Source organism: Crinia signifera, chromosome 1 (genome assembly GCF_055691185.1).
Source record: "Crinia signifera chromosome 1, ASM5569118v1, whole genome shotgun sequence".
Lineage (NCBI taxonomy): Eukaryota > Metazoa > Chordata > Amphibia > Anura > Myobatrachidae > Crinia > Crinia signifera.
The window spans coordinates 240,895,745-240,921,411 of NC_139217.1; the positions used below are offsets into that span (position 1 = coordinate 240,895,745).

Here is a 25,667-nt window from a genome sequence, read left to right on the forward strand (position 1 = left end):
TTTGGCCCATACAGAATGGTTACTGAATCGGCCTCAGTATTCAACCAGAATTAAACCCAATGCCCAGTGGTCCAGGATAATTATTCTAACCCGTGACACATACCACCACACCATTAGCCTTACAGTATGTTATAAAAGAAGCAGAAAAGCATATGTCTTTTGTATCAATGCCTATTTCCCTATAGATTGTAAAATTGCGAGCAGGGCCCTCCTACATTTTGACTGTCTGTAAATACCCTGTTTTGTTGTATCACTGTCCCCTATGTAAAGCGCAACGGAATATGCTGCGCTATATAAGAAACTGTTAATAAATCAATCAATCAGTTTACACACAAATGTAGATTTTGCTGAAACATGTAGTTTGGTATAGCATCTGCACTTACTAGGGCACTGAGTAATACAATAATTAAATACAATAATACAAAACAATGCAAAATTATAAGTAGAAATTAAAGTATGTACCTTGTGGCCGTGTGGGGTCCATAGAGTTTGGCAGCAGAGGCTGTGACCCTGGAACACCAACAGGGGGCTGTAGAACATAAAAAAGCATTAATTAGACTCTTTGCAGTGGGAGATTACAAATATTAATGCATTTAAAAAAAAAAAAAAGTAAAGTTCAGTAAGGGACACTGGGGCAGATGTATTAAGCCTGGTGAAGAGATAAAGTGGAAGGACATAGGGCATCAGTTAATCAGCTGTGTTTGAAATATGACAGTTGGGAGTTGATTGGCTGGTGTGTTATCTCCTTCCACTTTATTTCTTTGCCAGGCTTAATACATCTGCCACAATGTATACTAAATCACATCTTCCTACATTAAAGGAAATATTGCAGACTATTATTATTATGCAGGAAATGTTGGAAGCAGGGCCGGATTATAATGAAGGCACAAGGGGTCAGTACCCCTGGGCCCCCCTATAACTAGGGCCCCCCTGTGGTTGGCATGTATATATTTTTTTTAGCTAAAGATTTTCTGCATGGGAGTGGGGTAGTGCTGCAGCTTTACCTATCTGCCAATGTGACAATGATTAATGGTGCTGAGCATCAGGAGTCCAGGCACACTGACTTCACAAGTGTGCTATGCATTACTGGGAGTTGACTAAGTCCCATGACACTTTGCACCAGAGGGCAGAGGCTGAGAGGTTTGTGCTTAGCTATGATTGGTGGAGCTCATTACATGCTTCTCAGGCCCATAGAGAACAGCAGCAGCAGCTTAGTCATGGGAGGGTTTTTATTCAGAGGCAGCACTAGGACTGTGAGGTCTCCTACAGAGTAAGGTGCAGAGGGTATGTATGTATGTATTTTTGAGTGTGTGTGTGTGTGTATATAAATATATATATATATATATATATCCCCTGCAGTTACCCATTGACCAAGTTTATTCTGCCTTTACTTGTGTTTTGACAGTGTAATATTCTCCCATGCAGTTTGCAGCCAGTAATGACAAGTGCAAGGGGCCCCCCCTGTCTAAAGTACCCCGGGCCCCCCGAAGGCTTAATCTGGCACTGGTTGGAAGACTATAAACACACTGGTATTCAGCTAAAGTATCTCGAGAGACAGTTAGTAGGTAGACAACAAAAGGTCGACATGTAATAGGGGGGGGGAAGGTTGAGAAATTTTCACACTTCACCAGCCATGTAAACATAGAGGAAGAATATAATAGTCAAGGCGGTACACTGACTGGAGGGTCCATGTCCACATTAACACCCAAAAAATGTGACAACCTCATGTTGACCTATTGAATGTAAAGCTATGGATTGTCAACCTTTTGACCCTGTTGACCTTTTGAATGTTGACCCTGTTGACCAATTGCATGTCAACCTTTTCTTCTGCCATATTGATATACCTTTTAGCTGTCAACCTAATTAGTAGATCATACAGATACAGTCTTATAATTTTGCAGGTAAACTACCAATTTGAGGGGCCCATTTACTACTGGATCGCATATGCAATGTGATCTGGGCTGGATATACCACCCAGGATTTCTCCTGGATGTAGGTCCCTGCAGATGTAGGTACAGGGCTGTAAAAGGAACCCGTCCCTGCACTCTGCTTTGCTGGGTGCCTGTGCATGCACGGTTAGCGCTGACCCCTGGCCGACCCTGCTACAGATGAGCTACAGACCGATCTGCCCCGCCAAAGGCTACAATGGGCTAAAACGTTTGAAATGTTTCTAAAAACGGGTCTGCCAGGTAAACCCCTTTCCCACCGCATCTCTAAAACGGGATATTACCGTTTAAGTGCCATTTTTTGACACTGGCAGACCCGTTTTTGGAAACTTTCCAAATACAGGATCAAAGCCAGTGTGGTCTTCAGCAAACCCCCCCCCCCCCGTAACATGCTGTGTGGCAGCGTGTTACAGTTAACACCCCCCCCAACTAATAGGACTAACAACCCCCCCCAATGTATTTAAGAAAGCCCCCCGTGCAGCCGGTACCTCATGCCTTGCGGATCCCGGCTGTGCAGACTCCTGCTGCTTCTAAAAAAAGTGACTTTCGGAAAATGGCTGCCCCATACCAAAGACAGTTTTTTCAAACAGTCTTTCCTATGGGGCAGCCATTTTCCGAAAGTCGCTTTTTTTTTTATAAACAGCAGGAGCCGACAGCCGGGATCGTAATGAACGAGGTACCGGCGCATGGGGGTTTTCTTAAACACATTGGGGGGTCCCCTCTGAGCCAGGTCCCCTCTGCGCTGGTCCCTCTGAGCCAGCGCAGTGTATATTTAAGGAGCCGCCCGTGCATTACATATGCGCATATGTAATGAGCGGCTAATTACATATGCGCATATGTAATTATTGGCTAATTACATATGTGCATATGTAATTAGCGTCCGACTCATTAAATATGCAGGCACTGGGGACCAATAGTGCTCACTGCTGCCTGGGTACCGTTTCAGACAGCAAAAAAACAGGTCTGAAACGTGTAGGACCCTGCTTTTTTACCGTTTTAAAATACCGGTTATTTTAAAACGGTAAATTCACTCTGGACCTTTCAGACCGCACATATTACCGTTTTGAAACGGTAAAGAAACGTCAATATACCGTTTAATTTGTGCGGTCTGAAAGGGGTATCAAAGCGTATGGAGAGCTGGCATTTGGTGCTGATGTCATCTCCAGGTGCCACTTTAGGGAACATCACCTACTAACCCAGGTCTAGCATGACATGTGAACAGGATTTTAAGTTGCTGTGACAAAGCCGAAACAGTGTTCAGTTACCTGATTTGACCTAGGTTTTATTAAGAGATTACTACTACAGTATCCTATAATTAATATAAACTGACCTGATTTGGCATTCTGAGAGATGGTCGTGGGCCACCAGGATACCGAGGGGACATGAATGGCTGAAACAAAAGAATAGATTGGTTAATTACAGTTCCTGGAGAACATACTTGTGTATATTTGTTCAATTTTAGCTACATCATCTATTAATAGAAGTGTAAGTAAAATATAAAACTGATGTAACTAATGTAACTAGTGACCCAAACTAGGATTAATAGTAGTAAAAAGAAATCCACATCCCTCTCCCCCCACCGTCCAATGATTAGTGACCTTGCACGTCGGGGAGAAGAAGACTGCTCTAACCAACCTTACGATGAACAGATGTTTAAAAAGGAGCCCATACACGGTCCGTTTTGAGGCTCCGTTCTGTACTTTTAAAGTAAACATCGTATCCGATTGCATGCCTTGTGCGTGCCTTGTGCATGCACTGCGATCCGATACGATGTGTACCTAGTACAAAAAGTATGTGCAGCACATACTTTTTGTACCATACTATGTGATGTGCGGGAGCACGCATCGCATAGTACAGAACGGAGCCGGACACAACGGAGTGTGTATGGGCTCCTATAGTACTCTTCATAATTTTATCAATTATGTATGTTTGGCCAAGATGACATACCTGGGTTTATATAACCAGGTAATGTGTTTACCAGGAATTCATCTATGTCACTTTAAAAGGCCTTGTTGAGCTTAGTAGTGATAATGTATAGTACTCCTGTAAAGTGGAAATAAAACTTGAAACTTTGTCCCTATTAGCAGTTCAACAGTAATTTAGATTAATTCAGATGGGAAAGATTTGCCGTTAGAAAAATGCATACAGCTACCATAAAGGCTGGGGGCAAGGGAATGATTGACTTGTGGATATGGCTGATAAAGTCATTATCTTTCAGTTATTGCTCCTCAGAACTTTGTACATCCTCTTCGCTTCATTCAGTGGAGAAGTCCTTCCATAATTGTTTAAAGTATTTTAACTGACCCTTAGTCTCAAGAGCCAAAGGCCTGGAAAGTACACAGTAAAGCAATCTTCTGCCATATTGATATACGGCTAGGTAATATTACATTAGTCCTTATTACATTACCTGACTGTGTGGGCCCATCATAGGGTTGTTGGGGTTGTGTGGAGGAGGTTGTGCATGAGGTGATGGCTGGGAACCTGGAGGTCCCTGCAACAACAAAAAAAATAACACAAATAGTCAAAGGTCACAATATGTGCAGGTGACATGTTACAATATTACATGTAAAAAACAGGATTAGTAAAAGCAAAGCCCACCTCTGTATTTCTACCAATTAATTTACTGATCTACTGTATATGAAAAGAATAAGCACAGTGTTGTGCTTTATGGAGTATATTTACTTTACTAAAGTGCGGGTTCCTTAAAGTGGAAATGTTGCCCATAGCAACCAATCAGATTGTAGATATTGGGGGCGGGGGGGGGGGGGGGGGGGCTATTCAATGCGTGGTTTTGACTGTCAAAACGTCCCAGCAGTCACAATCCTGTCCGTTTATCAGTTGATCTGACAGTATATCGACAGTTGGTATTCATAGTACCAACTGTCGAGTGATGGAAAGTCCGCAAATTGTTGGAAATGGCCGCGGATTGTCTTAAAACGGCCATGAATTCGACAATCCGCGGCCATTTCTGAGAAAACAGATCTGACTTTAACCCTTTGCAGTCCAAATAGATTTTTTGTGCAATTCAAACAATGTGGTTTAAATGTTTAAATTAATTATAATGTTTTTTTTTTATTTAAAGATGGTCTACATTGAAGGTTGAACAATGTTAATGTTCTTATTTTAAAGTGGCTAACTATTGGATCTGCTACTAGCGCTAGGGCTGTTGAGCCAGACTAGACATTAAAAAAGTCAGATCGGACACCATTCAATGCTGTTTTTAACAGCAGCATTGAATAGGTGGGTGCCGATAATTCCCCTGTTGGGAAATATCGTCACATATTGAATACCTGCGCTATCTTCTAGAAGGTGCTAAATAAGTACAATCTGATTGCTCATTATGGACAACATCTCCGCTTCTAAAAATCCCTACTCCATATTATGCTAGAACCTACAGTAAAACTGGTATATTGCCAAGTGTCCCATTCTTATCTAGAAGAGGGAACCCTAAAAACCCTGTTGGCATGACAGCAGCTGTTGTGGGTTTTAAATGGGGCCATGAAGCTGAGACTTAGGGTTCTGTCCCTCGAATTTCTCAGCTAAAACATGCAGCAGACCCTTCTTCTTGTAATTGCTGCCTTTACCTTTACAGCCAAATGGTCAAACTAAGGAGCAGCCCACTTCTCCAAGACCACAGTATCATACAGTGAATGCCAAAATATTCCATATTCTATCATTAAATTGCCAAGGTCTTAGTGAAGAAAACAAATGCATTTCAGGTACAGTATAGCTGCTTGTGCCTTGTAGCAGCTAATGAATGCACCTTTGACAAAAAAAGGTTTTTAAAAAGCAAAATAATGGGATTAGGACTATTCTTAATTTCCAAATCCCTAGAAACACATACTGCTTAGTAGCACAAAGACCATCTACATCTTCCTCCTGCAGCAATAGCGTGTGAGGACTGTGGCTGCAGAGCAATAGTGTCTACCTAGCTTTTTTTGAAAGTGCTGGAAAAATTGCATGAAGGCTACTGTGAAATTGAAGGCATTAGCGAAACATTATGTATGATGACCTACAATCAATGAGAAGTCTGAATTCATAACTAAAAATTGTGACAGTTGTGAAAAGATTCAAAATGTACCCCTATAAACTCATCTCACAAATGGCCCCCATTCCCTTGGAAAATAGCTGATATTGAGTTTGCATGGATCAAATGTCTCTCATTAAAATGGATGAAGATTCCAAATGGCATAAAATCCGCAAGATCAAGTCTACTTTCACTGAGAAAGCTGCTGTATTGAGAACTTGAAAAAGCAAGGCAGGTCATGAGATCAAATGTCAAATCACGTCAAGAGCCAAATGGAATGCCAGCTAACCACCTCAGCTTTTCTTACATATCTTTATCAATTTACATTTCTGTCTTCATTATGAATGAGATTGCTTCTTACCTGCCAGCCAGTAACATGTGGGCAGCATGGTATACGGTGTGTATTTGGCTAGCAATAAGCTCGTATGACCCGTAAACACGGGGCGAGTCAGCCTTTGTGCTAAGTTAAGTAGCTCAGTTAAGCTCAGATCGCTCAGCACAGGACGCTCAGCACAGAGCACTGCACCAGAGATGTGTGCTCAGCGATCTGTCACAGCCAGTTTTCTTAACTGAGAGAACACGGGAAATGACTAGATTTATACTGAATGCAGTATAAATCTAGCTAGGTGATAGCGATTACCACACATCTCGGTCACCAGTTGCTTCGTTTCATCCTTAGGGTTAGAACATTTACATTTTGCTGGTGAAGGACTCTCATGTTACCCCTCGGAGCACGGATAACAAGAGTCACAATGAAAAATAATGGCAGTATATTCCTATATATATGTAAATTCCTATAAATTAATATAATACTATAATGACCTTTAATGATAAATGAAGCCCTATGTGTGTACATATATATGGTATATGGAAAACAGGTGTATGCTATGCTGGTTGCTCTGGTGAGTGGGGTGGAAAAACAATATGTGCCTGTAAACAAATAATGTCATGAGGATGACTGATGATGGAGTGGATAAATATTATGATGGGGGATTACTAGTGAAATAATGCCAAGAGGGGAAAGAACTGTCGACGTATGCCAATATGGACACTGGATGTTCCGTGTCTCCTGACGAGCGCAGTCACACTATTATATTCCCCCTCCGCATCCACTGGCATGGTAACGTATGAAAAAGTCTTTTTTTTTTTTTTAAAAAAAAACGGGGAAAAACTCATGTCGACCTAATGCACATTTTCATGTTGACCAATAGTGGTCGATCTAATGACTGTCGACCCAACGACGCATACCTTTCATTCTGCCATGTCTCATTTATATCCACTATAGTTCTTTTCCAAAATAATAATTTTCACTTCACCTAGAAACCTGTTTTGAGGGCTCCTACCATTTATGTTCCATATATTTATTGTCACTTTTAATTTCACGCAGCACCTTATTATGCCACATTCCATCACTTCCCTTGGCTAAACCAAGCATTTTCTCAGTTCCTTGTTGTCTCCTGTGTACTTTTTCGGCTATATAAAAACATGATGTAGTCTGCACTTTTACCAAATACATTTTCAGCAAAGTAGAATATACTCCTAGAATTTAACAAACATTCGCAGAGAACATAAGACTGTGTGGCTGATGGCTTCCCAGATATACAGCAGTTTACAAGTATACTCAAGACTGTTTACTCTCCAAGAACTAAAAGGGTTTCAAGAATCACACAAATTGAGGCATAAGCATGCAGTGGAATGCCATGGTTTAACAGCTTGTGTTTTCTACATCTACATTTTGCCTGAGTTTACAACTGGAAGAGAAGGGGTTACACACAGCTAGAACATGTGCTTTGATATTTAATAATGCTTCTTCCTGCTGCCTTTCAATTAACATCCGGGGCTAATAAGAGACATATGGCAGTCACTGGTTTGAGTGTGTGAGCCCAATCCCGCTAGGTACCAGCCCAGCCAATCGCATCTAGGCAAAAAGAAGGGGGATAAATGAAGCAATTAATAAAATCATTTTCTATCCAGCTAAGGAGATAAATGTTTGGCATAGTCACACTGGCCTTCACAAGGCGAGAGCTGGAGATCCAGCAATAGATGGCACTGCAGCCTCTCACATCGCTCACACTGCTCTGGAAAAATCTTATTTCCACATTTTTGTCAGCAACAAGTTTGAAGAGGTTATTTTTTTTTTAATCACCCCTCCTTTCTCTCCTATCTGCAAAACACCATAAAAAAACATGCCAAGAATTAGCCAACACTAGGAGAAGAACCAGAAGTGGTCTTACCGTTTATATATTCTACTATTTGGCTGGAAGAGTAAAAGCCTTATATTAACCAGCAGTGTTGTGTTTTTTCTATTTCTCTGCGCACACACACACACACACACACAATGACACACACACACACACACACAATGCCCCCCCACCAAAAAAATCCCAAACCTTTAAAAAAATCAGTAAAAATTGCATATATCAGATGTTTTTTGTACCCAATGATTTTTCATTGTTAATTGGATAGCAGTCCAGGTCATTATACAAATTGATTGCTAATTGAGAAGCCGCATACTAGGTAATCGTTTTTAAATATTCTGAATAAAGAAAATTCTAAATGAAAGTTGGGTACACATATGATCTTTAACGATATGCACGATAACGATTTGGTAAAAATATAATTGTGCATATTGGCTAATGTATACAGTATTATATATGATTAACGATGTGCACTCTCCTGATGATTGTTAATGAGCCCCTGTGTTGTCTGTACATACAATCAAATTCTAACTCTCTTGTCAGGGACAGCATGCTCCTGCATGTGGCTACTGAACAATATTGTGTAATGTGCATGCACCTTTACATACTGTACAGCATATTTTCCTACCCGCCCGGAATGGCCGGGACGCCCCCGAAAATAGGGTCCCCCTCCCGGCCCCTCGGAAGGTGGGCAAGTCTCCTGCATGCTCCCCAAAGCCCACACACTGAAACAAATTACAGAACACACGAGGCGCGGGGAGGGGGCAGGACTAAAATTATGTGAATCGCGTCAATTTGCATAATTTTAGCCCCGTCCCCTTCCCACGGACCCGCAAATCTGAGTTTTTGAGGATTGGGGAGGGGTTTCGTGATGTCAGCCCCACCCCCGACATGCAGCATTGGGTCTCCTCTCCGGGCTTCTCTCGGAGAGGCAACTTTAAAAGTCAGTTTGAATTTTATTAGAGAAAATATTAGGAAATTATACTTTACAGAGGTAGATGCTAAATTTCTTAAGGTTTCCAACATGAGTGACTGTCTGGAAGATCATTTATTTATTTATTTATTTATTTATCAATCTTTATCTGTGACTGTATAGTAACATGGTTTTGTTACTTTCTTTTTAACTTGTAATATAATTATCTCCCATGTTTATATGTAATGCTACTTTTGTGGGCGACTCATGAGATGCAAGAAGAAATGCATTAGCATCTAACATCCTTCGGAATGTCATCAATAAACATAAAAGCAAACATTATTTTTGTACTGTGTTGCAGACAAGCAGATTAACTAATGAACAGCATTATCTGGATACAACAGAATTTAATAACCCCCACAGTTTTTATTTTTTGTTTTGTTTTGTTTTGGGGGGGGGGGGGGGGCAATTTTTCCATTTTGAAAAAGTGACAGAATCCCATACAAAAACCTTTCAGCGCTTTTTAAAGTACTATTATAGCCGGTAGGGGTGTGTGTGTGTGTGGGGGGGGGGGGGGGGGGGGGGTTGTCATTTTATTTACAGGCGGATTGCAAGTGCCATCAGGCCATTAAGTATATAGGCATGCCAGCCCTTGTTAGTCAATGAATGCCGGCATGCTGGGGCTGCAGTACACCAACACAATTTTATCTGTTCTTTAACCATTCTCCTCACTGCCGCCAGGGGTGTGCGTAATAGCCCTGGGCTAGTTGATCATTGGGAGGGGTCAAAAGGGGTCACCACTATAATTTGATATGCCATTATGCTGACATGGCTAAAACCATTACACAATATCCTTCTACAGTCTGAACAGTCAATGATTTTGGTTGTTTGTAAAATGTATTTTCAAGTCAGTAATGAGTCTACCTTAAAACCTTTATTCCATCCAATTTTTTTCGGGGAACATGGGAAAGCTATATTGCCACTCTAACCCCTTTCCTCGCCTCTCGCCCCCCCCCCCCCCCCCCCTCCATTTTCTTGTATTATTTTATTATTTGCTGAAGCTATTGCTGGGCCTATATTCTCCTTGCACTGGCTACAGTTGTAGGGGGATACGGACAATGATTTCCCCAAGTTGCATATAGATCTCACAGTCTGAAGCTTTAAATGTGACAAGTATATATGCATAGGCGAATCTAGAGGAGTGCACCAGACCACCCATTAGACATATCGCCTATCTATAAAGCACTGACAGCCGGGAAGAGAGCTGTGCACTGCCCGGCTGTCAGACTCAGAGCAGGACAGTCCGAGGTCAGCTCCAGGGCTATTTTGAAAATTCGCGCTGCCTCGAGCCATTCAAAGCTCGTGGTCCGGCTACGTTTACCACTCCTGATTGGCTGCCGGATCGCAAGCTTCTATTGGCTCGCAAAGCTGTGAAAATTTGTAAATAGCAGCGGTGCGGGTCTTCTTCCGAAGCGCAGGACCAGCGACGACACCGGGGGTGGGGGGGGGGGGGGGTTGGGGGGGAGCGGGTCCTGATAAGTCTAGTCCGGGCTGGCATATAGCCCTACCACACCTGTCCAGCATGTAATTTCCTGCCCTTCCTTTAAACCCAGTTTAGAATGAGCTCTGTAAACCAGCGCAACTCCAGCCTAGTGCAGTGCCACACGAGGCCTCCCGCAGCGACCGGGAGAGGGCAGACATGGACAAGAACCAGGAGGAGGATGAGGAAAGGGCCGGGGACAAGAAGGCCAGGCTCACCATCATGGAGGAGGTGCTGCTGCTGGGGCTCAAGGACAGGCAGGGCTATCCATCCTTCTGGAATGACTATCTAGGCTGGCCTATGCGGGTGCATACCATTTAAGCTGGCATTCAGAGGACGGATTTTCCCTGGAGTCTGGTGGCACCTTGACAACGGGCATGAAACCCCATTTGGGGGGGGGGGGGTTAAATAAATACATGCATCTATTTATATTTATTTATACATATATCTATCTTTATTTCTGCACAAATACACCATTTGGGTTGAAATTGTGTTGCTTTGCTTTGATATTTTTTGGCTTAAACTGTGATTGGCAAATTTAGTCAGGTATGCACAGTTAATTATAGCAACAGTTGCAGATGGCACACAGCATGTTTGTGTCAATGTTAAATGTAGAAACACAGGCTGTCTAAGGCTAAGTCCCATACAAACAGCTTGGCCCATGGAGAAACAGAGACAGTCTGAATCTTCCATAGGTGTTTCCATAGGAGTCATCCATTAAGCCAGGAAGAGCAAATGTCAATTACAAGTTAAAGACAAGCAAAAAATAGCTTCAGGAGCAGGGTGTTGTGTAGCTCAATGAATGGTAGAATTACAATTTTATTGGAATACATGTCGCTGATCAAATTCCGTTAGTATTTCTACTTTAGCAATCATATCTTTGAACTTCTACATGAATTAGCATAAATCAATGTTGTTTAAATGTCAGTGAAACTTGGGGTCAGAAATATACGTGTAAATCATGTTTAGAAACATAAAACATTGCTACGTGTCACTGTTTTATGAATTCAGGGTCGGATAACAGGCAGAGAGACAGGGTTGGTAGTCCCAGTGCCCACAAACATGGCTTCAACTTAGAAAGCCCTAAGGGCAAGTGTTTGTGTTTAAGAAGCTAGCGTGTGGCCACTGTGAATGTGCACAGATCTCTAAAGCAGGGAAGGCCAGTAGCGCATTGCCGCGCAAGCTCAGAGATGAACGCAATATTCATGTACACAGTAGAGACGTTATCAGCCAACATCAGTCATGCTGTGCAAGTGCCTGGTGGTCTTGCAATGGCAGATGCAGCAAGGATTTATTCTCAAAGCATTTGGCAAGCAGCATTTGTAGGAGGTAACAGGGGAGTGACTACTTAAATGCAGGCCTTTTGTTATTGTTTGAAGGGTGCAGATAGGGACTGTGATCCTGTATACATGCTGTGTGACCATAGGGTTGCTATGAAGGTTGATTATTGCCCGATGTGTGTCTGATGGTTGTGTTTTTGTACACAAGTAGAGCATCTAAATCCAGCTACACGCGATGGGACCCAGCACCGGCATCAGCAAGTGCATGCACACCTGTCAATGCTGGCAAGAGGAAGCGATGGAGGGGGAAGCAGGGGCCATGCTGCATTCTGTAGCATAGCCAGGGGTATTTTTGTGCAGGCTCCAGCAGGAACTGTGGCCCTTATTCTAGTTCACTCTTTCTGACAAAATATTTCTCAGATGGACAAAACCATGTGCACTGCAGGTGAGGCAGGTGTAAAACCCCACCCAAATCTAATTATCTCTGCACAAGTAACACCTGCCTCACCTGCAGTGCACATGGTTTTGTCCATCTGAGAAATATTTTGTCAGAAAGAGTGAACTAGAATAAGGGCCACAGTTCCTGCTGGAGCCTGCACAAAAATAGCCCTGAGCATAGCCGTTGTTAACAATGCACCCCCACGACTGTACAGGCAATATGACAGAGGGCATTGTTAACAACCCGCGGGAGCCTGCATGCATGCGATATTTGGCATACATACTAAGTGATATTTCACACAATATGGCTCAGAAGGGGGGAAATGAGCAGTATTGTTTAGAACATTGCTTAGTGTGTATGGGGCATTAGACACAATTAGTGTGTGTTACAGTACACATTTTGGTGACAATGTATTACACAAATGCTTCATACATGATCACACCTGCAAATGCATTTGCAACTGTCTATGAATCAGGCCCTTAGTAAAGCACTCTGCACTTTATTTCTCAGGTAGAATACTTTTGCCACTGCCCTGGCCTTCTATGTATTGGTTTGGGGTGAGATGCTGTCAGAGGCTCTCTCTTTAGGTGTACAGTTGATTCCCTGAAAGGACCCAATGACCATATTTTTCTCATGAAGGGGCCTTATGTTTCCAGGGGATTAGAGAAATGGGGCCCTTCTTTAGGAGAGGCCCAAATTCCAAGCCCCCAACACAAGATGTAGCTGCTGTGTGTACTGTGTCCATCTCTGAAGAAGGCCCATAAAGCAATACTGCACCTCATTAGCACTGTACCCCTGTGTCATTTTCCCCTTACTCCAATGATATTATATTGTACAAGAATTACAAATCACATAATACACATCTACTAAAGGAACATGCACAAAGTTAAGGGGAGGGGGATCTCAGGTAAGTGCAATATTGTGAAAGTTTTCATGCAAATAAAACAAGATGTGGTTCTTTTCTATTTTACTATACAACAATATTTTATCCATAAATCTTTAAGATATATTTTCCAAAGGCAAAAGCTCACTGAACTCTGTATGTTTTGGATAAACCGTCTCCCCTCCCTATAACATTATATCACTCTGAAAGAATTCCCAGTGAAAACAGTAACAGATTTAAAAGAGGCAAATGAACTCTATAGAATCAGGATGATTAGGTTGTCCCTGTCGATGTCCACAATTTTGTATATTCCCTTTGTCCACCGACTCACTATTCTTCTCATCACCCTAACATTTGTCATAGCTCATTTCAGAGTGTGGCCTCTTGTGCCAGGACTCAGTACAGTATATCCTTATACCTACTTTTAAATTGGTACATTTTCAATTGGTGTATTGTAACCCACAACACCCAAATGGAATGCAGCTTTCAGAAACGCTAGTATAGCTAGTCTAATGAAACAGAGTTTCTGATTGGTCATGTTAAGTTAGATCACATATCTACTCTTTCAGTAATCAATTCCATTATAAATTAATGTATATGTACTGTATCTTCAATATACAATGTATACTATAAATGATTAGAAGTGCAATGTAAACCTTATTCTATTTTTCTTTACAGAAAGGGTTAATTGTAAATAATGATTACATATTAACAGAAAAGGCAGGTAATGCTTCTCATGTAGGGCTCCTTATAAATGCATTTATTCATGGAATTCCAATAAAATAAAAAGGCCACCCAATCACAACAATTTAAATGGCTAGAATTTGTAAGGTAACCCACTTAAGCTGTTAAATATTTTACGGAAGGTCATTGTTGGATGGATGTGTAACACTATAACAGCTGTCAAATAGCGTCTAATGGAATCCCCGAGATCTCCTGAGACATAAATGAGGAGGAAAGCAAGGGTAGGAGAGATGAGCAGGTCAGGGAAGAGGGGAAGTGTTGATGGAAGGAAACTAGATGATTAAGATAAAGTAATTACAGCTCCATAGTTCACCTGTGGGGTTTGACATTACACAATTTGCAACTGGGCTTTAAACATTAAGCTAGAGACTCAAATAGCTATCTGAACCTATGTCTATTGCCTCTAATGGAACCTTCCTACTAAGCAATTTCTGCAACAACAAACCAGTTAATGTCTCCATAACGAGGCGCCATGATGTCTTCAAATGGACAACATTGTAGCAGCATTTACTAGCTACATTTGATCTGCAACCTGAAGCGCTATAAAACATGACAGTAATGCTACAATTATTCTACAAGATGCATCTCTCTACAGTGGTCAGGAATATATCTCAGCATGGTACTGTATATGATCCTTGATTCAACAAAAGTGCAAGGTACTCCTTGTACTGCCTCAATCAGATGAGCCAATAAGGACACAAATAATGTATATTCGTAATAATTCCCACTGCCGTAAAATAATCATTTTGCTTCGACCCCTTCTCCCTGACTGTACTGGTTTGTCTTCTACTTTCAATTGCTTTATTTTTCTGCCATCCTAAAATTTCCTTCAGAGCCTGTATATCATCTATGCAGAGATCAGAGGTGTGCGGCTACATACACGTACACTGACCTATGGGTGGGGGAGGTACACTGATCAAGAGGACCCTAATTCTTGCTTAGGGTCACATGGGGCCTTATTCTGATCGGTGCGGCCCGATCAGAAATATGCGGTCATGTCCGTGCAGGCGAATCCCCGCCTTCCATACGGATCGCCACCTCCGTCCGTACGCGGATATGTGGCGATCCGCATGAAATTGGATGGGGATACGCCTCCTCCGTCTTGGGAGCAGCCCCTGCATTCGATGGTCGCCGAACATCGAATGCAGGGCCGCACGCTCCACCATGTCCCGCCACACAAGACCACACGGACACTTGTCCGTGTGAAATCATGTATGGGGGCGGGCAGCTGACATCCGGCGATGTCAGATGCCCGCCCCCTACACACGCGTCACGGCCTCATTACCATGCATACGCCCCACGTTTGCATGGGAACGCCCATGAAACGCGGGGCGTATGCATAGGGTAATGAGGCTAAGTAGCCCCTCACGCCCCTCTACGCCCCCTGTGCGGCGTATAAAGAATACGTGCGGCGAAATCGCCTGCACATGCGCAGAGTGACCTCTGCACATGCGAAGACGATCAACATCGGCGGGACGTCCGCATGCGGTAAAATCCGCACCAATCAGAATAAGGCCCATGATGTTTTATCCATATTCTGGCAGAGATGCTCACTAAAGCTGGGTACACATGGTACAATTCAGCATACAATTTGACTATATAGTCAAAATCGCATCTAGATTGCATGCAGATCTTTAACCTTGCGATCCCGATGCACGCTCCCGCACAGCATAAATCAAAGCCAGAAAGACAGGCTGCATTGACTATATAGTACAGATCTGTACTATATAGTCAAAATTGCATGCATGTCTCATGGCTTGCCGTGCGATTCGATCCCCATGCGTTCTGATTGCATCGGGATCGAACAGCACGGCCGTCGACCATGTGTACACACCATTACACTGACATTGTTTTCAAAATATTGTTGTTAATACTGTATGTCTCAGCCCAACTGGTTATATCAAACATGGATACTGTGAACATTCAGAATATTTAGATTGCCATCATAACAAAAAACAGCATTAATGGTGGCAGGAATATGTTTTCCATATAAAGTCTATGGTGATCACTCATATTTTCTCAATTTTAGCAGTAAGCCAGAACAGTATTAAAAGCAAAGAATGAACTGGACTCTATATAACTACAAACATCTGACTCACATAGGATTTCAAAAGAATTGATATCATTATTTTACCATTGAGTGAGAATCCTGAAAATGTACTGGCATCAGGCACTATCTTTATAATGGAGTATGGTCTCTTTATCACTGGTGGGAAAGACTTAAAAAGTAACATTTATTAACGCTGCATAACATATTGATAAGAATTTTTTTTACACAATTAATTATTGTGCACAGGCATAGGTGCACAATAGGTTTATTAGGGGTACACTGTCAAAGGGGTGTGTCTAGTACCACCTATTGGGTGTGTCTAATACCGCCAATTAGGCGTGTCTACTATCATCTATTGGCGGGGCAGCCGAGAGGTATGCCCGGCCCTGGTAAAATTTCGGGAGTGGCCACCTCCTGCTATTAGGTCATACCCCCAAAATGATTACAGGGAGAGTGAAAAAACCCTCTAAAGTCGAGGGGGGGGGGGTTTATCCCCCCACTCCTTCAGCAGCAGCACACACCTACAGCATGTGCTGTGCTGACAGCAGGCTGTGCTGACAGCAGGCTCAGCATGAGCTCTCACACTGTCAGTGAGACGCTAATGCTGAGCCTGAGTACACCACATGCTGTAGGTGTGTGCTGCTGCTCATAGGCGTGCGCAAGGGGGGTGCCGGGGGTGCACAGGCACCTCCTAATGGCAGGCACCCCCGCACGATCGCAGCCAGGTCCGACATCACAGAATAGCTTTTTTTTTTTTTTTTCCGGGAGCCGGCTGCAGTGACAGACGTGTGAGGACCCTGGCTGCCTGTAGGGGGAACTGAAGTGCACAGACAGTTCCTCTCAGGCATTACTAAACAGTGCTGGCCGAGTGAGGACTTCCTTGTGTTTGAAATGTGCTGCAGGTGAGCTGGAACAGGGGGGTGTGTATGTTATGGGGCTATGACTTTGTTTTAGAGGGAGAGGGGGAAGGTATATTGGTTTTTAATAATGCTGGCTACTTTTTTTATGTTATGTCATAAAGGTGTGTGTCTATCAGCATGTTGTAAGTATACTATGTGTGCATAGGGGGGCTGTGTATAGGTATACTATCTGTGTGGGAGGGGGCTCTGTGTATACTAGAGGACATTGTGTGTGTGTGTGTGTGTGTGTGTGTGTGTGTGCATGCTGTGCCTGTATGTATACTATGTGTGTATATATGTGTGGGCTGTGTATATGTATACTGTGTGTGTATATATATTAGTGCATACTGTAGGGGGGCTATATATATGTATACTATGTGTGGGGGGGCTCTTTATGTATATACTACATCTGTATGTGTGTATGTGGGTGAGCAAAGGGGGGCAGTGCATATGTATACTATGTGTGGGGGGCTCTGTATGTTTGTATGTGTGTGTGTGTGTGTGTGTATACTATGTGTGCGGGTGGGCATTTGCCCCTGGGCACTTGGGGTACAAGTGTCCTGTGCCCGCCACAGCCTCCTTCCCTTTTGAGCGGCTGACCATATGCTGCCTGCCGCTGACAGGTAAAGTAGCTTCAGTGTGCGGCGAGTAGCATCCGGCCAGCGGCTCAAAAGGGAAGGAGGCTGCGGCTCCAGTGGGCATCTTATAAGAAGAGTGCCCAGCACTACCCGGAAGTGCAGATTCACGGGAGCACTGGTGTGCAATGCGCACCCCCAGCAATGAGCATGAAACTCCCCTTGTCAACGAGCATTTAACCACCCCCTTCCCAGGGAGCATATGACTCCTGGCAAAGAACATTTCACATCCCCCCCCATGGCATAATCTGTAATGGCCATCACAGTCTGAGGCGTAACATGTAATGGGCATCATGGTGTGAGGAATGGGAATTACACGTACAACGTGTATTGGGCATTATGGAATGTGGTATACTATGTAATGGCTGTGTGATGTGTAATATGCATGTAAGTATGTGTTAATTTTTGTTGCGCGCCTTCGACGTGCACAGTCCCTATTGTCCCTGTTTTACTAATATTTTTTTATGCCCTAACATAATGTGTAATGGGCATTACGGTGTGTGGCATGTGTGATGGGCATTATTGTGCGTGACATATTGGGCGGTATTCAATGTGAATACCCTGCGAGGTGCAGCGAATCCTTTTTAGGATTCGCTGCACATTCGCCACGTTCCGGAGCCAGCGGGCTCCGGTATTCAACGTGTCAGGGGCTCGCTGCCCCTGACAGGCGAATATGAGCTCCTGCGGCGATTGCCGCAGGGAGCCTCAGGACGGTGCCAGGCAGAGAGATGGTAGTCTCTCTGCCTAGCCCAGACCTTTGTGGGGGGTTAGGTGTGCTCCCCGGGTGCCAGGCAGCACAGGCTGCCCCCCCGGGGGTCCCAGCAGGCAAGCGTATATTCACTACACAGGATCGTAATGATCGTGCAGTGAATATATGAATATGTAATGAGCGGCTCCGCTCTGGCGCCACCTGCTGGCTGCTGTGTAAAAAAAAAAAAAAAAAAAAAAATATTATTTTTAAAATTAAATATATATTCATGTGCTTACAGCACATGAATAAAAATAGCTTGCCCCTCCTCAGAAGAAAATTCCTGATTTTTTGACACCAAATGTAAAAAACAGAACACTTTATTTTAAAAGTTCACATTCCACTTCACCATAAAAAGATAGCGATTGCTGCTCGGTGAATCATGGTGACCAAAACCTTCAAATGTATTCGCCAACTGGTCATTGAATAGGGTGATTCACCGTTTTAGTCAGAAATTCGCCAAACAGCACAAATTCACCATAAAAACCTGGCGAATCAGGCTCATTGAATACCGCCCTATGTCTAGTGTGTTTCATTATGTGTAATAATAGGAGATGATGAACACGCCCAGTAGATAGTGATGGACACGCCCCCTTCAATGGTGCACCCCCTAATAAAACGGTCTGCGCACGCCTATGCTGCTGCTGCCGTCCAGGAGGAATCGAGGGGGTCAGACCAGGGCCTCCGCCGGGCCCCTCCAGCAGGCGTGTCTGCTATCATCAATTGGCACTACAATATAAAACATCTCTCAGACACACCATAATCTCCGGCCTATTTCAGGTTTAATCTTCTAACTACTCTGTGTAACAGTACATGCAAATAAAGTCAAAAACACATATAGATGACGCAGGTGTGTAGTGATATGACAATGGTCTAGTACAATTAATAATGCAAAACACACATAATTGATTGATAGGTGCTTCTTTTAATGGAATACAGTTCTAAAAAGCAAAAATCTTTGGTAAAAGGTATTGCTAGCAGCAGGGAGGTGTTCATAAGGATGTGCACAGCATTAGGGGGTGCCTGTGAGTGTGCACTCCTAACCCTAAATATCCGCACACCTATGTATGCACTAGATTGAGATAAGGTGGCTGAAAGGCCACAGAGTGTAGCGGATTCCATCTTGACATGCACATAACACTGCTGGTTCCAACTAACATGCCATCACAAATCTATGGCGTTTGGAAGCATCGTCAGCACATAGAATATATTCACTGACATTTTACAAGAATTCAGTATTAGGCAGCCATAAATTGTCATGTATATATATTTATGTGGGGTCTTCATTACTAAAACAGATGTATAGGTAAATTACAATAGAAATATCACCCAGTGGACTATCAACCACCTGCATGCCCTGTTGTATTCTAAACTACAAATATGTATGTAGAGAAATACGAGGAAGCCAGTAATGAATATAACAGATGAAGGAACACAGCCAGGTTGTGAAATTAAGGGAATATCCAGAGCTGCTGAAAGAGGATTCTGGCTTGGCTCATTCTCCATTTCTATGCTTTTAATTGCATTTATGCTGGGACACTCAATCCGTTAAGTAACGTGTGTAATTAGATATATAGACACAGGGAGGCTGATGACAGATTGACCTTACCTACATTGTTCATTTTCTTTACACTCTAACAACCCAGCGAACATGTGTTCTGGCAGAGCTTCCCGTTCCATTCTGAACCACAGCCACCAAGCCAACATTTGTGGTCCAACATTTACCACTACTGTACTATACATTCAGCTCATAAAGTAACCAATCTACCTCTATCTGGCTATCTAGACACAAAGCTAATCTCATAGGTAGAGGCATTTACTGATGGAATATTATTGCTTTCATAAATACCTTAATGGCACAAACATGAAGCCTCTCAGCTGCAATCAGTGTCATGTAATAACAAAGACATTAGCTCCATAGTGGACTCTCCCCTTACCATTTTGAATGAGCTCATCTTAAGGCACATTTTTGTATATGTGTATATATATATATATATATATATATATATATATATATATACACACACACACACACACACACACATATACTTACTTACATAAATAATATATATATATATACTGTATATATATATATACACACACATCCCTTAAACGTCACATTAAAAGTACATACATATACACACACATTATATATATATATATATACACAGCTTAGCATACCGACGGCTACTACGGACTATTTAGAAATAACTGTGCACACCAACACTGGGTAAAGTCAGCAACATTTCAATGTTATTCACAACATCGTCATCAGGCTAATATATATTACAGGCTATATATATATACACTATAGACAGGGTCGGTGCGAGGCACCACAGTGCTCCAGGCGGGAAAGGGGACGCACCGCTCACCCACTCACCGCCGCCGAGTTTGATGCGCCTGCTGGTGGGAGCTGCTCCCAAAAAATGTTACCCTCCCGTGGCCGTTGCCCCCAGGCAAATGCCTAAAGCTGCCTAGTGGTGGCACTGGCCTTGACTATAGACGATCTAATGAACATCAAAATGCTAATTGCCAGAGTTCCATAGCAGCGAGGGTGTTTTGTGTGTGTGTATGCCCTGTATGTGTGTCTAGCTATAGGTGTGAACCTATGTACACTGAAACATAAAAACAGTATGAGATATATGCATTTTATACATAAAAAAACCTCATATGTATGCCAATGGTGCATAATGTTGAATAATACATCCTAGATTTGTTAGTCATTGTTTGGGCTGGATCGGATGAATGGTGTTGCTTTGGCAAGCTGCATGAGAGCTAACAATGGTTTGATATGATGCATCTTTTCACAGTCAGAACATAACTTCTAATAATCCTTGTTTATAGTTTATGCAGTTGAATAAAAGAGGATTCACGTGAATTGTTTGTAGCTGCTTATTACCATGTTATTGGACCAAGCATTACTCTGATGTGACGGACACCTTCATATTCCAATCTCTCTTCACATAACACTATTCAACCTATAGATCAGTGACTTTTACAAATCAGTTTGGAATGGAATACTGACGTCATCCATCATTCGGAAATGTTTCACTAGCAGAATGTAGCTATAAAGGTGCCTATACATGGCACAATTATTGTATACAATATTGTATACAATATCGGATCTTATTCTATTGCATTGCATAGGTTTTGCAATGCAATGAGATGAGATGAGATGAGATCTAGTACAAAAAGTATGTGCAGCACATACCTTTTGAGCTATAAGATGAGATGTGTGATGGGAGCACGCATCTCATTGCACATAACATAATTGTACCATGTATGGGCACCTTACGTGCTCCAAGCCATGGATTATATTTATTGAGGTTTTCACTATATTTTTGCTACTAACCAGGGTTTTTGGCTACTCAAAACCCACTGCATCTTAGTCTAAACCATTGCTACAGAGATAAAGAGGTAGATGTATCCAGGCTTGGAGTCAGATACAGTATAGATAGATACTGTACCAACCTTTCAACTTCTGTCATTTTACAAGCTGTGTTTGAAAAAAGACAGAAGCGGATTGGTAACATAGACACATAGAATTTTACAGTACATACCCCATTTAGTCTGCCTTTTTTACCTTTTTGTAACTTTCTCTCTCTTTCCACTCCACAGGTAAACGCCACCCGCTATAGTGAAATTCCGCTATCTGTGCAAATGGATGTGTACGGCTACCAAAGACTTTGCAGCTAAGCAAATGTGTCCAAGACCATTCGTTAGATGTTCACCATCGAATGATATTTCACCAGTCATCGCAAGCTAGGAGTAGCCAGGAACTTACTCGGCAGCTACAATGAATACAGGCATATCCGACCTCGAGCTGTAGTCCCACACACTCTTTCCTGAAAGGCCTATTTTCCTAGGCATGCCTAGCATTTTTTCTGTCATGACTGCATTTTACTTAGCACTCCCACTAAACGTCCGTTTCCCACCCCAGATGCCTACTTCTTGTCATGAAAAATGTAGAAAGATTTATAAGCTAGCGGGTGTTGCACAAGCTCATTGCGGCCCATACACAAGCGCAGTGTATCGAAATTCGCACAGCAGTTCTATAGAAATAGGAACTTTTGTGAATGATTAAATATTACCTGTAAAACGCATCATTTGATCATGCTATATAAATAATGCAATACTGTAATTCATTATAAATACCAAGACAAATAAACAATGAGAAATACAAAATGTCAATGAGGCAGTGATTGCAGTCACAGTCTGTGTGTGTATAGGCTGAAGTATTTTATCTTGTTCCCTGGGTAGACTTCCTCTGGTTCTTTACTATATTGCTTGCATTGCACTAATTTATGATAAGTAACAACCTCCTAACTATTCTCACCTATCCAGTTGCAAAGGCACATACCCCTGCCAACAGTATGCTGGCAAGGCTCCACCTTGGTATTGGCTGTGTTAATACCACTCAATTAGTACAAGATGTCACATTGCGAGATAGCAATCTCTCTTTGCTGCATATACTCAGTTTATACTCATTAAATTGTTGTTAGTAATTAAATGCCAGTGTGGGAAACTTGATCAGTTAACTGGTTATAACACAATAATAATAGCCTCAATACCTGTATGGCAGTATAGAATTAGACATTAAAACTACTATTCATTTGCAACAAATATGTAAATGTTGCTAGCAAATGCATTTGTCATCAAAAGATCGATTTTATCTATTGTTCAATCTTTTGTCTCCCTGATTCCTGCCTTATTCTCTGGAAAACATGAGGAATTTCAATAGAAATCATTCTTTGGGGTGTATTCACTCTGCACTTTTTAGGTCGACTTTTGATTCGACCTAATCAATTAAAGTGCTGATTTTTCACCTAGGCGAAAAATCCAACGCAGGCTAAAAATTGTGGAACTGCAAATCTACAAGTTTTTGTCTATTTCTGGGTGAAATTGTAGCGCTAGTTCCTATCCGCTGTAGGGACCCCCACCGACTACTTTACATTCGCCGAACGGACCCCCGCCATACACTGCTCACATGCTGCTGACTGGAGGCGAGTGGACTGGGCTTGTGACATTATATACAATGACCACATTTCTTGTCTTATAAAAATGCACCTATAATATCATGAAGGGTGGGCACATTAGCTGCCGCACACTACCCGCTGCCCGGACTGCTGTGAGCTGCCAGGTACCAGGGGAGGGGGGTGCAGGGCAGGTGGGGGGGGGGGGGGGGGGGGAGGGGTTGTAGGCCAGGTACCAGGGAAGGAAGCGAGGAGGGGTTTATAGGCCAGGTACCAGAGGAGGGGGGGGGGGGGGAAGGTATTCCCTGCCAAAAAAAGGGCTCTTAAATGGGTAGGACACTGCTTTTTACCCGTTCAACAAATTCTGGTGCTTTCCCACTGCAGCTCTACCCATTTAAAAAGGCTAAAGAAACCGCAATTTACGTTTAAGACCGGAAGTGGGAAAGGGGTATTTGAATAGTTAACCAAAGAACATTCTATAATCTGGTTGTTGTGAACAGAAACATAACAAACAAACAACGGTCACAAAATAGGTTATAACAATTTTGGACTGCATTCATCGGTCAGCTTCCAATACATGCATACAAGACAACAGATGCATTTAATCTTCCTAATGTAAATGGATAGCAAGCAAGGTCTGCAAACTGACAGCCTGATAGAGCACCTCTGCTCCAGGAGGACAATTTTCATGCCACCCCAAAAACTAGATTTAGCCATAAAAATGGAATGCTAGTTATGGGTGCTTTAAAGGGGGCTCATAAAATTCCAAGCCTTGTCCCTTTGTGCCATCTTCCTTGCTTTTTCTGGCTGCAGAGTGCAGATCACTTTAAGAGTTGAGCTGCAAATACCTTCTTTCTGAACTCTCCAAAACCGCAGCTTGCTCCCTCAGGACACTGAGCCGCACTGTTCCAAGCTTCTAGCCCATTTCCAAGATCACTCCTCCTGCAGAGTGCTGGCTCCTGACACATAGCTTAAGCTGATACAGCTGTGACTTTTCTAGTCATTTCTCCAGTTTTTCTCTTTTTTTGCGCAGCACTGTTCAACTTAGGTGCTTCCATTTAAAACACCCGCTTCGAAATTCTGGAAAGCAAAATGCCCCTTGGAATGAGTGGGGACGAGGTACAGTTTTCACTGAACGTGGATTAGGGTATAAAGACAGCAAATCTAAAGAAGGAATTAACTCTGTGTCCAAATACAAAATACCACAATTTAAACAAGGGATGCATTCAAATTTCCTACTCTCCCAAAACTGCATTATAATGGTCTCTCTAAACAATTATGTTAACCGCTGCATTACACAATGAGGCAGGGGCATAACTACATGATTCATGGTGCCAAACCCCTAGGACAGTGGTTCCCAAACTTTTTACATCAGGTCACCCTACAGTATCAGAATATTTTTCACGGCACCCCTAGGCAAAAAGTTTGTTACTGAGAATTTCAGAAATAAATATTACATTACATATATTGGGATTGAATTTTATCCGTAGGTCCAGTTATGTGGTGAGGAACTTGATTCACTTCTGTTTACCCACATATGCTTGTGGAAGCCATAACATATCACATATTGTGGAAGCCACAAGCACTGATTTTTCCTATTTCATTGACCATAAATAATTGGAATTGGTTCTGGACCACCAACCTGAGACACCCCTGCAAGTGTTCCGAGGCATAAACAAAATAAAATGTAAACATTACCACTGCTCAGCTTACACTGGGGCGGATTTTGATGCTAAGGGCAAGGCCAATGATCTTCATACCGAGAGGTCTAACGGCTCAGTATGTCTTTAGCGGCACCATCGCAAATTGCACCAGCCATTTACAGGCACATTTTTTTCATCTGAACATGGAGTTCTGCGCAAGCAGTTTCGCTGTCAGTAAACTTGCCTGGTATGGTCAGCCACCCGCTTGTTACCTCCCAGGAAAACCCACTAAAATCCACACACTCTGCATCCAAATTTATTCTGCACCTTGAAGTGATAACATTTGGCATGTATCTGCAGTGAAGCTCTCTTCGCATATTTGTTTCGGGATACGGTCATTGGGTCAGCAACATGTTGGTCGACAGTCATTAGGTTGACACCATTAGGTCAACATGCATTTAGGTCGACATGAGTCTAGGTTAACATGCCGAAACGGGGACGCGGGGCTACATTTCAGTGTCCATGTCGACTGTGTCGACATTCGGGACCAAAAATGTGAAAAAACCCCATGTCGACCTTTGACCGTCGACCTAACCCATGTTGACCTTTTGACCCTGTCGACCTAATGACACAGATTATTTCTAATATAGACACAGCAGCATCACCTAAATCATAGACCTTCTCTGTTAGTGTAATCAGATTTCCTAATAATATTTATGTCTTACTCTTTCGTTATGTAGATCAAAAAA

General features: G+C 42.6%; 1 protein-coding gene across 2 annotated transcripts in view; it reads right to left on the reverse strand.

Annotated features, from left to right (window-relative positions):
* Window positions 1-25,667, reverse strand: part of SSBP4 (single stranded DNA binding protein 4) — a 360,544-nt gene that overhangs the window by 26,496 nt on the left and 308,381 nt on the right. For both annotated transcript variants that reach the window (XM_083179459.1, XM_083179460.1), the window contains 3 exons: window positions 4,354-4,437; window positions 3,277-3,336; window positions 463-529 (listed from right to left, as the gene is read on the reverse strand). In XM_083179459.1, the coding sequence (XP_083035585.1) occupies window positions 463-529; window positions 3,277-3,336; window positions 4,354-4,437 (211 nt within the window). The remainder of the gene's footprint in view (window positions 1-462; window positions 530-3,276; window positions 3,337-4,353; window positions 4,438-25,667) is intronic.